The sequence below is a fragment of the Podarcis muralis genome, chromosome 3 (genome assembly GCF_964188315.1).
Source record: "Podarcis muralis chromosome 3, rPodMur119.hap1.1, whole genome shotgun sequence".
Taxonomy (NCBI): domain Eukaryota; kingdom Metazoa; phylum Chordata; class Lepidosauria; order Squamata; family Lacertidae; genus Podarcis; species Podarcis muralis.
In genome coordinates this window covers 70,645,134-70,659,706 of record NC_135657.1, presented here as the reverse complement: position 1 = coordinate 70,659,706, position 14,573 = coordinate 70,645,134, and the positions used below count along the sequence as shown (strand labels likewise).

The 14,573-nt window shown below is 43.5% G+C and overlaps 1 protein-coding gene across 3 annotated transcripts in view; it reads right to left on the bottom strand.

Moving 5' to 3' along the window:
• The window catches only part of METTL24 (methyltransferase like 24), a 76,094-nt gene extending 65,328 nt beyond the window's left edge, over positions 1-10,766 (bottom strand). Inside the window, exon 1 of one of the 3 annotated variants that reach the window (XR_013392277.1) lies at positions 10,120-10,766. Coding sequence is in view for 2 of the 3 variants with exons in the window: in XM_028723162.2 (XP_028578995.2) it covers positions 10,120-10,431 (312 nt within the window). In the remaining variant the exon portion in view is untranslated. The remainder of the gene's footprint in view (positions 1-10,119) is intronic. The other 2 variants (XM_028723162.2, XM_028723163.2) reach the window with 2 other exon arrangements.
• Between the last annotated feature and the right edge of the window lie 3,807 nt (positions 10,767-14,573).

Here is a 14,573-nt window from a genome sequence, read left to right as displayed (position 1 = left end):
GAATATAAATGGAATAGAATGGAGTGACCTGGAAGAAGGTGTGGTTGGCTAGAGGAGCACTCCAAAACGGCAAGACTTTGTTGCAGGTCCCACTTGTTCAACTAAGTTTGCTGCTAGCTCCTGTAAATGAGGCTGGAAACAGCTCAACTGCCTCTGCTCTAAATGCTGCTGAGTTATTACCACAACAGTAGATTCCAAATTATAGCTTTCATTCCACTGGTATGCAAGGCCTTCAGCATATTTGTATACAGAATTCTATTACTCTAATAAATTATCTGGCTCCTTAAGAAGGCTGGCATGTCGCCTTTACTTTATTCTCTCAAAAAAAGGCTGACTAGCATAAATAACTTCAAGCTGCATCAATAAGTTACAAAGATCCTAAAGGAACATGGATATGTTTTCTAGAAATGATAAACTACTTACATTCTAACAAATTGCAATCACTCCATTTATTATCTGCTTTATGTTTCAGCCCACTAGGAAGACTGCAGGTTATATTTTATAAATGCATGGGTGTGTCTCCGCATGCATTTAATAGCCATTATACTATTCAGTATTTATATGCATTCACATATGTTTTTCCAATAATATATTACACATATATGCAATTTTTCAATCAAGATTAGTTCCCAATCAGAAAACCCTGAAACAGCCCACCTACACTGTGTTACTCATGAGGAAACCAGAAGCCTATATGTAGCTAGGTCGGCATAAATTTTAGCTAGGGGGGTCCCTTTATTTTCCAATAGCCTGCTCTATCCATTTTTATTATTCTTAATTAAACTTCATAGCATTTGGCTGCTGGGGTCTGAAGTGCATTTCAGCCAAACTCTAGGATTCAGGTAATCTCTCACACGTCTAGCCACTGCACCTATGTTCCTGGGGTGAAATAATGGGATTTCAATGGAGAGAAGAGCTGGTCGCACTGTATCCGCAAGAGGGAAAGGCAGCTGGATACTAGCCCTATTGCTCCTTGTAAACTGAGATAGATCTTGCACCCTGGAGAGGGTCATAGAATCTAAATGCTACTTCATAGTCCCGGGTTTTAGTATTTCCTTAAGCACTCTAGAACTCCCTCCTGTCTGGAGGCTGTAAGTGTTGAAGAAAAGTGGCAGCAATTAGCATATAGTTTCAGGGCATGGCTGACCTACTCACAAGGAAATTGTGCAAGGAAGTGCATAAGCAAGCTCTCCCAGCCCAGCCCCCTTCTGTTACATTGCCCAGCTGTAGATTTTGCAGGTTGTTGTTTTTTCTTATACACCAACATAGCTACATTTTTAGGTGCCTTGGAAAATACCTTTTTAGTCAATTTGGCATCACTTGACTCTCTCACCTAGCGCCACACAGCTTTGCTAAAATACAGATTGCTGTGCTTCTCTTTGTTTTTGCTCTGTGCCTAATTAGGGCCCTGTGTGTATCAACTTGTGATGTGTTGAGGGAGCTGAGTAATGGGTGGCCTTTGTGTTCTCAGAAATGGTGTGTAACTTGGTATCTGTAACAACGAGCAGAGATTTTTTTAAGTGTACAGTTTTGGAACCGAGTCTAAAAGCTCATAACATCCAGAATAATTTTTATACTTTTTTGCTTTTTAATTCCCACCACCACCACCACATCCCTGCTAGGGATGCAAGAAGGTGTTGATTTCCATTCAGACCCATGTTCGTTATGTACAGTGCTTCTGTTCTGATGCAGTTCAGCTTCTGACAAAAACTGCATTATTTTCTTAGTGTCCACTGTAGTGTAATTTTACACAATTAATTACATAACTAATGGTGTTATTAATCACAGTATTATTATGCTATGCCCCATGATTCATTTCAATGCACAGGCCATTCACTTCAATACAATACAAAGGAAACACAATTGAACTTAGGGAAAGGGGAGTCATCCATTATGTATCATCTGAAGACTGAAAGCAGCAACAACTGATCATATTTGCTGGATTGATTTCCATTCTGGACACTGGACAAATAAGTGGACATCAGCATTTTCCTCTCCAGTTTCTGTCAGAGGTCTCCAGCATCCCTTATCCTCACTACCTCCTACCTTGGTGTAGTATCTTGCCTGATGAAGAGTTCGATAGAACTAGAAATGTTGCCCCTATTTAGTGACAGATGGCATTGCCCAACTGTGTATTTTAGAGTATCCACCCCCACTCAAAAAAAGCAATGCTAGGAAGTTGATCCAACAGATCCTCCTCATTAGCTGTTGTGACTAAAGTGCTAGCAGGAAATGAAGAACAAGGCAATACCCTCTTACCAGCATGTTGGTAAGAACTGTCTGCCTCCCTCGACATAGGAGCTGGGGCAGAATAACCACTGCTGGGATATGGGGGCAGAGCTAGAGAATGAGGAACAGGAAGGGATGAAAAGAATCTGAACCTTACTGGGAGAAAGGAAGACGGAGCTCTCTGTTCATCGCCCATCACCCTGCAATTCATCAAATTTGATGAGATTTTGCTAGGTGATTATAATTACAGCATGTCACGCTATGAGTTTCCCCCACCCCCTGAAATATAGGATTCCCCAGCTGCTGCTCAAAAATGTATGAAGCAAGACTAATTTTTTAAAAGCTAAGGTAAGCATGCAAGGATCATGGCTCTGCTGTGTGATCATTAACCTAGTAAGCTTGCAAGAGACATCACTGCCAGGAACCATTTTATAATCAGTATTTTCTGGTCTATTAACTGCAAATGAAAAGGCTTTAAAATATAATTAAAAGATCAGTAGCTTTTCCTTGCACAGTTACTATGAAAATAATTCCAGAGCTTCTATATCTTCTCTTTCATTCTTTTCTCCGCTCCCCTCCCCCCTGATTTTGTACCAGGTTGCGCTGGTGCTCCTGGGACCTGATTATTTGCTGTTGAAAACAACTGTCAATGAAAGGGCATCCTTTTATTGCAAACACAATAATCTCTCTCAGTCTGCTCTTTCAGACTGACAATATTTGAACAAGAACTCCCTGAAGTCTTCCTTAGTTATCCATGCAGATGCCAATGGCTTGAAGTCACAATGCCTAGTGCTGTAATGCTATTAATCTCCCAGGCGAAATGGGTTTGATCACAGGAGAAGATAACCAAGAGTTTATATAAAATCCATGTGTGCGAAAAGTTCCCCTTTTTTTGCACTGAGAACACAAACTCCCTTATAAGCCCTTTGCACCCAGAGGATTGCTAAGGAATGTTATAGGACCAATTCTAAGAAAGCTAGTTGCACTTAAGCCCCATAGTTGTGGGTTTAACTTTTCCCAGAGCATGTCCCACATCTCATCCATTCACGGTGCAGGAGGTGGGATGCCACTGCTGTGCCACCGTCACCATGACCAAGATAGGGCAGAGCAGGGCAGCAGCCACAGCAGGGGAAGGATCAGGCTGGCAGCGACAGCCGGTATATGCCCATCTGCACCCACAATTGCCAACCCAGTGCTTTCCCAGCCATTCCAGTTCTGGCAAGTGGCAGCACTGCCACAGCTGAGAGAGCAACAGAGCAGCAGCACACCTCATGTGACATTGATGTATTTAATTCAGGATGCCTTTTATGTCATTATTTCAGCAACCAGGAATGCTGTTGCTATATGTTCACGAAATTATAAACACAGGAGTGAAGGACTATGTCTCCAAGTGCTAAATGTCCTAAAAACAGTGCTGACAGTATCTGCTATTTTTGCAGCATGATCCTCACTTCCAAGCAAACATGATTAGGATCGTATCCAAAGTCTGGGTTTTGTTTGTACGTGCATGGGAATAATCAGAGACTAAAGATGACCAAAACAACAAAATGAGAAGCAGTATAATGAGGCTCCTCTCATCTGTGATTTTGAAAAGCTAGTAGGGTGGTTAATTCAGATATGAAGAGATGGAGGAGTTCAAAATTCTCTGTCAGTAGCACACTAAAAGCAATCCAAGATATTGAGCGAAGATATAAGAATATGTGCAACACTTGAGATTCCCTGCCTGAGTAAGCAAGGAATGTTGATGCAGAATAACTACTCTGAATCAGTCACTTCTGAAAGGTCTGGTATATCAGATCATAAGCCCTTGGAAGGAATGCTAATGATTATAATTAGTTTTGGTTTTTCCTTTGAAGCTTCCAGTCCAGGCACGGTCAGATATAATTTCTTCAGTCCATCTGTTTCAGTGTGGCATTTCCTAGTTTCTAAGATGATGCAATAGCATTTTTATTGTAACATAATAATGTTATTGTTAAGTGTCCTAAAGATTTCAGTGTGTGTGTTTTTTTGCCAAAGGCTACAAATTCCCTTTATTAAGGAAAATAAATCTGGATGAAAGTCAAAGAGAATGCAAGATTTCAATTTTTAAACATTCAAGAAATGTTTCTTTCCCAGAAACATAAGAAAAAAACCTTGTAATGGTGTGCCTGTAATAGTCAGTTCCCAACTTTCTCTTTGACTCCCTGTGACAAAGGGCAGAGAACCAATTCTGGCAGGAAACTTTATCTTCCCTGAATCTAGAACCTCAAAACAGGGGGTATAAAAAAGATGCATTTCCGAGGCTTTGCCTTCAGCAGCTCAAGAGGAGAAGTGGGACAGGCAATATATCAAGTGGAAGTATTGAGGAGGAGGGGATGGAGAAGCTGGGGAAGACCTTGAAAAATGTCCCAGTTATCAGCCTCTCTCAAACCTTTCCTTTTGGGGCAAGTTGGACTATTGCAATCTTGTACACATACATTTTAAAGGATGGGAGCTAGTTTGACATAGTCACTAGGGTTGCTGTATTCACCCAGCTCCACTGACTTCCAGTCCATTTCTGAGCTCAATTGGAAGTGCTGATGACTACCTAACTTTAAACACCTACATTGTTTAAAGTCCAAGTACATATTAGCTCATCTTTGTCCACACTAGTTCACCCAGTCCCTAAAGTCATTGTATGTCTTTTCCTGGTGCCCCCCCCACCAGGGCCGACCCTAACATTAGGCAGAGTAACACATCTGATTCATGTGGTAGAAGCCAAGTGGAAGCAGCCTTCCCAGCTGCTCCTCTTGAGCCTCCCATTCATTCTCCCGCAGCCTTCTGCCCTCTAAACTAGACTGCTGCCCTCAGATGCAGTAGTGGACACTGTCCCATTGTTGAAGCAAAATCTGACTGCCAGTACAGAGAGAAGTTGGAATGTGTGTGGGGGGGGGGTGTGTCCGGTATTGCCCTTTCCCTCAGACCACAATGTCTTGGGCTGGGCCTGCCCCCTTTTGAGGAAAGGCAGATGGTGAATGAAATAGGCCACGTCTTCACCATACATTTAAAGCACTATTATACCATTGTAACAGTCATGGCGTCCCCCAAAGAATCCTGGGAACTGTGATCTTTTAAGGGCACAGAGTTGTTAGGAACCCCCTATTCCCCTCACAGACCTACAGTTCCCAGAGTTCCTTGGGAAAGGGGATTGATTGCTAACAATTGTAACTGAGTGGACTAGTGGTCTTCTAAGAACTCTTAAAACTACAGGATTCTTCAGGGGAAGTCATGGCTGTTAAAATGCTATAGCAGTGCTTTAAATGCATAGTGCAGATGTGGCCAAAGAACTATTCCAAGGTACTCAGCCTTGGAATGTCTCCCCAGGGAAGCTCACCTGCATACACTGATATCATTCCAGTGCCAGGCAAAATACCTTTTTATTCTCCTAAACTTTCATTTTAAAACCTATTAAGTTAGCCATTGATGAAATGCTTATGTGTTGCATTGTATTTATTCTACCTGCTATTTTGATCTTATTTTTTGTTGTTTTTATTAAAAAATGTATGATTGCACTGTTTTTAGTCTTTTATAATGAGCATGGATGAGCTAAAGGCACAGGATAAACATTTAATGAATGCATAAATAAATATGAAAACGTAAACTTCCATTCTATTTTCTTAGCTGCAGTTGAGGCAATGAGTAATATGTAGGCTTCATAATTGCTAGCAGCCATGAAGGACAAATATGTGCATTTATGAAAATAAAAAACCTGATTTTTGTTGGTATTGTTTAAAATCGTCATCATACATTTATTTCCCATTGTGGCATTTTGAGACATACTTGATAATTTTATCTTGGCTACTCTATCAGGCTATAAAGAGGGCTTCATGCTTTCATTTTGCAAATCATAACACATCATTTCTCTCCACTAGTTATTCTTTGGATGGCTGTGATGTACTGTGAATGCCAAGTGGGAGAATATGTTTTTTATAAACCAGAAAGTGTAGAAACATCTGGTTTCTTGGCAAACATGCTGAAGAATAATATTGGTGGCTCTGGTGTTTACCAGATCTGTCACATGGTTGGGCTGCAAAGGACAATCCTTTTGTTTTTTATTGGTGTTTTCCATACATTCAGCTTTTTAAAAATCAGATAAATGTACTTAGCAGTTATAACTTTACATAAAAACAGCCTGAAGGTGAAGACAGAAGCCATTTAACTCTCAATGTGTTATTTTAACACAGACTAAGAAGAACAAACGTGACCCGGAAGTGTCTGCGGACAGCGCTGGCTCCCGGCCTATAGAGTGAGATGAGCGCACAACCCTAGAGTCTGTCAAGATTGGCCCGTATGGGCAGGGGTACCTTTACCTAAGAAGAACAAATCCATATGATTTAATATGATTATAATTGCTTGCAGTTATGGAGATAACCTGCAATCAAGATCCCTGCATCTGATAAGAGGCAGAACTTTATGAAATATTTCAAAATCTTTTCAGCATAGCCCCTGTGCATTTTTTTCTCTTTACCTGCGGCTCCCAGCAGGAAGTCCCTGATGAGCATGCCAAAAACCTTCATCACAATGTTTACTCATAGAAGAATACCGCTATTCCTGATAGTCTTTATCAAAAATAAAACAAAGCAAAGCAAAGCAAATTTCCCCCCAACAATTCATCTAAACCCTGTGGTTATTTAAGGATTATATTAAGAACATCATTTCAAACATCTGAGAGTACGATCCTTATCAGTATTTTTAATTTCTCTGTAATCCATTTTAACTGCTGGAGGAGAAGTGGGGGTAGAATAACTTTTACATTTACAAAGCAATCCAAGGAAGCAAGTCCTATTGAACTCAATGGGGTTCACTTTTGAATAGACATGTCTAGGATTGCACTGTAAGAGCATGGGTCACCAATGTGGTACCTGTGGGCACACAGCTGCCCACAGAAGCCGCTTATGATGCCCACAGGGTCTCAGCCCCCCCCCCCTTCTGAAATGAGCTAAAGATGGCTTCTTCCAAGGGTAATAGAATGATTTTTTTTCCCCAAGCCTAATTGAGGCATGGGGTGATTTTAGTGGGGTTACAGCTGGGGAGGGGGGAGAGTTGCAGCATGCACATACTGCCCAAACTGTTCCTCTGTTTTGCAAATGTGACCACAGGCCCAAAAAGAATAGTAACATCTGGTAAAGGGCTTAGGGTCTGACTTCCTTGATTTTAAACTTTGCTTGCTGCTCTAATAATGGTTGATGTCTTCCATCCGAGGTTGACCACAAATACAAAGAGTGTCTGCGTACTGGAGCTTTTTGTAGCAGCCATCCAAGGCTATGCTGGGAATCACTTAGAAATAGCATAGCTAGGGTGGCACTGGGCAGGCTGTGGCACTGAGGCCCACCTGAAAGTGGTACAAGGTCCAATGGTGAATCCCAGAGCAGTGTTTGAGAAACACTGGTCTAACCCATCCTATGTTCCTAAAAACAAACAAAAGCATCCCTGAAATGATTGAGGTTGAATCCTGACAAGACAGAAGTACTGTTTTGGGGGGACAGGGGGCGGGTGGGTGTGGGGGATTCCCTGGTCCTGAATGGGGTAACTGTGTCCCTGAAGAACCAGGTGCGCAGCCTGGGAGTCATTTTGGACTCACAGCTGTCCATGGATGCGCAGGTTAATTCTGTGTCCAGAGCAGCTGGCTACCAGCTCCACCTGGTACGCAGGCTAAGACCCTACCTGCCCACGGACTGTCTCACCAGAGTGGTGCATGCTCTAGTTATCTCCCGCTTGGACTACTGCAACGCGCTCTACGTGGGGCTACCTTTGAAGGTGACCCGGAAACTGCAATTAATCCAGAATGCGGCAGCTGGACTGGTGACTGGGAGTGGCCGCCGGGACCACATAACACCGATTCTGAGAGATCTGCATTGGCTCCCAGTACATTTCCGAGCACAATTCAAAGTGTTGGTGCTGACCTTTAAAGCCCTAAACGGCCTCGGTCCAGTATACCTGAAGGAGCGTCTCCACCCCCATCGTTCAGCCTGGACACTGAGATCCAGCGCCGAGGGCCTTCTGGCGGCTCCCTCATTGCAAGAAGTAAGGTTACAGGGAACCAGACAGAGGGCCTTCTCGGTAGTGGCGCCCACCCTGTGGAACACCCTCCCTTCAGATGTGAAGGAAATAAGTAGCAATACTATCTTTAAAAGACTTCTGAAGGCAGCCCTGTTCAGGGAAGTTTTTAATATTTAACGCTGTATTGTTTTTAATACTTGATTGGGAGCTGCCCAGAGTGGCTGTGGAAACTCAGCCAGATGGGCGGGGTACTGTATAAATAATATATTATATTATTATTAATTATTATTATTATTATTATTATTATTAAAGAAAAAAGAAAAGCAGAGGCAGAGAGAGAGAAAGAACCGCTGAATTATTCATAAAATATTTGTCCTGCCTTAACACAATGCAGCTTACCATTCACATACGTACGTACGTGTACACACACACACACACACACACACACACATACACATTATCCAGATAAAATGTAGGAAATGAGTTACAGTAAGGTATCTGCAATGAAGGACAGGCAACAGCTTTTCTTCTTTGAAGTACTTCTGGGGACATCTGATACACTTTAAAGAGGGAAATTACTGCCACCAATAATTATTTCTAATTGATGAAGGGCACTCATGTAGAGAGGACCGGACATAATGCAGATCTGAAAATGACATTTCCCTGAAGTACATGGCTATTTAGATCTGAGACACCAGTTGATATCTGAACAGCCTGACCTTAAATCATGTTTACTCAAATCCCACTGATTGCAAGTGGGTTTACTTCAAAGTTTAGGTTGCTTCAGACTGCAATCTTACTGCAGAGTCTCAAAGCCCGACATTCTTTGATCACATTTGAACTCTATCCTCATTACAGAGCTTGTATTGCTTCAGGTTGTTATTGTTCCAGATGAGGACAGCATTTTGAGTCCCTCATCATAAAAACTAATTTACTTCTCATGATCTCTTTGGCTCAACTGCTTCAAACCCTGTCTGGGCCCCAAGTTTACGAACAACTTCAAATTCCCAAATCAACCTTAACCTTATTTTTGAAGGCAATTTTACCAGCATATGGGGCTACCTGCCATAATGGAAATAGATTTGCTAGGCAGAGATTAAATAAATGTACCAGTCTAGCACTCATGACTTATGGTTGCCTTACAATATTTATTGTCAAGGGATGCCTTTTATTCCAGAATACACATCCTATGGATGCTCCAGATTTCTGTAGAATATTTCCAAGGTCACTTTTTCAGATTAGACAGCTGCACAGGGCCCCTCACTTTACAATTTGGTGACAGCTTTACCAGCTCAATCTCAGTGCATGCCTCACCATTGATTTATTTCATGCATATATTGTATTTTATTGTACTACAATCTTTATTACACAGAATTAAAACTGTAATAAAACAAAATACAATATAAAAAAGAAGCATAAAAACAAAAATCCCATATTCAACCACAAAACAAAAACATGCCACAGACCACCTGAATAAAGCTCACACGCCACCCCACCCCCCAATAATCTTGGGAAGGGCGGTTTAATAGTGCTGGGAATTGCAGTTTTGCTGGGCAAACTACAGCGCCTACAATTCTTGGAGGTTGGATGTGCTTTAAATGTACTATGCATAAACAGCCAAGAGAGAAAGAAACGAAACCATCCCTTTTGAGACTCCCAGCAGACAACCCAAGGCCACCTCATAATTTAACATCATCTCCTGGCAACCTCAGGGCCTCAATGCACCGCATTGCAAGGGGTTGGACTAGATGACCCACCGGGTCCTTTCCATGATTCTGGGATTCTCCTTCATATGATTACCTCCTCACGCCCACCAGGCCTGAACCCAACTGAAGGGTGAACCACCGACCGCACGGAGGCCGCCATTCTTACCTTCTTGCGGGCGTCGCTCGGGGGCGCCCCCTGGAGGCAACAGGTGGGCTCGGCTGGGCCCCTGCGGCGGCCGCTCCTCACGTAGGTCACCTGCCGCCTGCTGGTCGCTTCGCTCGCCTTCTCAGCTCTGCGAGCTCCCGGCGGGAGAGGCGGCTTGCGCGCCTCCTTGGCGGGCTGGTCGGCGTCCCAGGAGCGCCGGAGCCCCAGCTGCAGCAGGCAGAGGAGGAGGGTGGCGGAGAGCAGGCAGAGGCGCAGCGCGCAGCCCTTCCCGGGCCGCCTCTCCTGGGCCGCTGCGCAGCGCCACAGGCTCATGCTGCCGCCAGGGTCCCGGGCGAGCGCGCGGCTCCCCTCCTCTCCGCGCTCCTGCCGCTGGGCGCGTGCCTCGCCCAAGGACACATGCCGGGGAAAGTTTGGGCTCTGGCTGGCGGTAGTTCCGCCCCTCTCCTCCTGCCCCAGCCGAGAAGCGGAGGGCGCCTCAGAGCCGCCGCCTCCCGGCCACCGGGCGAGGGACGCGAGTCTCGCTGCAGCTCTTGGCGGCCACCCCGAGGCTCTGCGGGTCCCTCGGTCCTCCTCTTGCTCGCTCGTCGACGGAGCAAGCAGGAGAGAGCGTGGCCGGGTCCAATGGGGCTTGGTTGGAAAAGCGGTGCAACAGGTAGAAGTTAACGGAAGGCAAAGGAGGGTGGCGGGAAAGTTGGCCTTTCTTGCAGCGCTTTCCAACTTTCCCTTGAAGTTGCGCCATCGGAGCCGGCTGTCCTGTGTGGCTGAGTTCGGAATCGGGGTTTGTTGCTGGTTCCCTGCTGTTTTCTAAGTAGTTGCGGTTTGCAGTGGATCAGTTTAAAAACTGCCACCCAAGCTTTTGACTGGCATAAAGCACATATGCTTTTAAAAAACTGTGTAACAAGTGAAAAGTACATATGGAAGGGTGATTCCACCCACCTCACCTGGAGATTATCCGTGTGTGACAGACAGTGAGTGGTGGAAAGATGGTTCTGCCTTAACACACACACACCCCATCAGTGCCAGATTTGCATGTAAGCTAAACAAGCTATAGCTTAGGGCCCCACTCTCGGGGGGCCCCAAAAAATGTAAAGGAGGAAAAACTGGATGCACATTTCCAAAATATAAGATAAAAAACAAAAAACCTGCATACAGCAACAGTGGTTTGTGTTGTATAGGCTCCTACAATGTAAGCAATGGGCCCCACCTGCTAGCTTGCTCCCTAAAATATCACTGGTTTGCTTATTTCCATATATAGGGTGCCTACATTCTGCATGGACTGGTTGCATGGCAACATGTGCAAATGGCTTTAGATACCTATTAGGTCCATAAATTACCATATAGCATACATTCAACACAAAAACCAGCAAGAATTGGTTGTTGAGAAAGGACAGCCCCATTACCTTCAGTAGCTTAGGTCCTCACCAAACCTAAATCTGGCCCTGCCCCCCAATGCTTTCCCTCCTTCCTTCTCTCCCCCCCCCCAACTCAGACCAGGATCCTGCAATACAAATCCTCCTTCAGCAACTGCCCCAAGTGAACGGGGAGGGGGGGGGGCTATTTCCCAACAGAACCCAAAGGGCAAGAGGCAACAGGCAGTGCCGTCATGTCGTTTCCAATCAGGCTAAACAAGCCCCTCCAGAAATGTGCTTAAAATGTATGGTGTGGATGTGACCATAGTATTAGAGATCATACAGAAGCACACCCTGATCATCTGTTTAAAGCACGTGGCTCCCCGCTGAATCCTGGGAACTGTAGTTTACTCCTCACAAATCTACAATGCATTCAACTGCACACTAATTGAAGCTGACCTAGCAGTGACCAGGAACATTTCATTAAACGTTTAATCGTGCTTAAATAAGGTACACATTTCCACCAGATTATTTTCAAACCCTGAAAACAGCAGTGTTAGTCCAGATGCTACTCTTTAGAGTCCATGCGTATGTTTGAAGCAGTTTCTCACTGGAAAGCCACAATGTAATCTGCAAAAAATTAGCAAACCAGAGCACTGGCCTGCAACACAACCAAGCTTAGGAAGTGTTAGCTCAAGAAGAAGAAGGAGACAGTCTTTTTTGTGAGAGCAAAATGGTAAGCAGAAAAATCTCCTGGTATCCCATTCATCCCTTTTATGGTGATAAGGAAAGTAATATTGTTCACAGGTTTGGCCATGATTGTTAGATAATAATCATCAAATAAGCCACTCCCTAACTGGTAAAATAAAGCCCCTCCCTTACTGGTAAAATAAAATAAAATACAGATGCAGCTGCTATAAAAGTTCTTAACAGCCTTAGGTATTTGCTTGAAAAGAGAAATGCTTTCTCCTGGTATCAATGGCCTTGTATTCTCTTGGCAGTCAGAACATACTTGAACAGTTACAGTTGCTAAATAAATTCAGCCATACAAAAGCTCCTTTGTCCTGAAGTAATAGAGGGCAAAGCCAATGTAGGGTAAAAAGAGCAGAGGGCCAAGTAAACATAATTGCTTTTCATATAAACCGTATGAGGGAAAAGTAAATTCTGTGGAATGCTGCAGTAGCCTTGAGTCTTCTTCCTGCGTGAATTGGTAAAGAATGGAAAAGGTATTCTTTGAAAGTCATTCCAATGAACCTGAACAAGCATAACCTATTCATGGAAATCTAAGGTGAGCCACTGAACTTTTTATTCAGAAATTGAGCACATGCTACACTGTTTAGCAGGTGTTTAATTCTCAAGTTATTATGTGCCTTTAGGATCGTGCAGGGTGTTCAAGGAGAGCGGTGAAGAACAGGTTTTAAAATATATATTTACTTATGTTTCCATGCAGGCGTTTGGAGTAAAAACCAAAAACCTACCCCCAAGGCAACTTACATACAATGAAAACAAAGCTACAAAATCTAATGCCAATCAAAATAATTTAAAATAGGAGTGTAAAACATTTCACAACCCATCAACACCATCATACAAAACTAGTTTGAACAATTTAAAAGAAAACAAACACTGCAGCAAAATAAACCATTAAAACTCAGAAATTCAATTCCACATTTCAGCTAATAAACCAATATCTAACATGTTTCCCTAATAAAAAAGTAACAGAAACCAACTGCAGTCCTGCACATAATGTAATGTATGCATAAAGCCTCATTGATTTCAACACATGTGATTCCTTAAAAAAAGCAGTATGCTGCTGCAGTCGCTTTAAAAAACCCAACACCTGTTACCAGTAAAAACAGTTATGGAGCAGGTAGGGACTGAAGGAAATGTTAGATAAAGAAGGAAGAAGACACCTGCTCTGCCAGTTCTGTAGTTGTGGATGGTAATGCCAGCAATTGTGCTGCACAGGCACCCTTAAGTCTGATCTATCCTATGCATCCCAGAGAAGGAGTGCTAAGCAAAGAATCAGACTGTGGGCTGCTTAGCATAGGTGGCAGCAAGCTCATGTTCATTCCATGTACAGTGGTACCTTGGTTTAAGAACAGCTTAGTTTATGAACAACTTGGAATAAGAACGCTGCAAACCCAGAAGCAGGTGTTTTGGATTGTGAACTTTGCCTTGGAATAAGAACATGTTTCGCTTCCTGCTGAGTGTGTTCCATTTGTAAATGGAGTTCCCTGCTGCTATGGGAAAGCCCACCTTGGTTTAAGAACGTTTTGGTTTAAGAACGGACTTCGGAACAGATTAAGTTTGTAAACCAAGGTACCACTGTATACATGTTGTTAGAAGTCACAGCTAGCATCCACTCCTTGATGAATGTATGCACATGATACAGGTTTGCCATGCTATATTTTGCATGTTTAATGTGCATGTGCAAATCATCATGTGTATAAACCTAAAAAAAAATTGTGTGAAAGGGCCGCGTGGAAGGGAATCTTGTCCCATTTGCTAAATGTACATGCTCATACAAACACACTTGGTTTGAGATTTAAAAGAGATGGTGCAATATCCAATGTTATATTAGCAGATTCAGTGGGAATTCCCTTTGGGAAGCCAACTCCTGAGGGCCAAAGTCACTTCAAACACACACACACCCCCCGCATCCGCAGTGAAATATTTGAGGATGTCCAGGAGGAGGGCAAAGTTGATGGGCCTTACCATTCAAATGGGGGGTGTGGGCTGCATCTTGTGATTGATTATGTGGGTTGGGGCTTAGCTGGGGCTAAGAGGAAGGAAAAAACCCATTGCACCAGCAGAAGTCTGTTGTGCATGTGGACTGACATTATTGGATGTCGCCCAAGGAGATTTGATTTTCTGATACACTTGGTAGAGTGGCTAGGGAACGCTATGATGCCACATTGTAGTGCATTGTTATGAAGGTGTTTTAAGCAGGGCGAGCTGAGAGAACCAACACAGAGAAGTCCACACCGTTGTGAATGGCACAGGTCTCTTGCTTTAAGAGTAAAATAAAGGGGGGACATGACCATCTCATATAGCTACAGTGAACTAAGACCCCTTCCCCTCTTTGTATAAGAAAACATTCTTCCT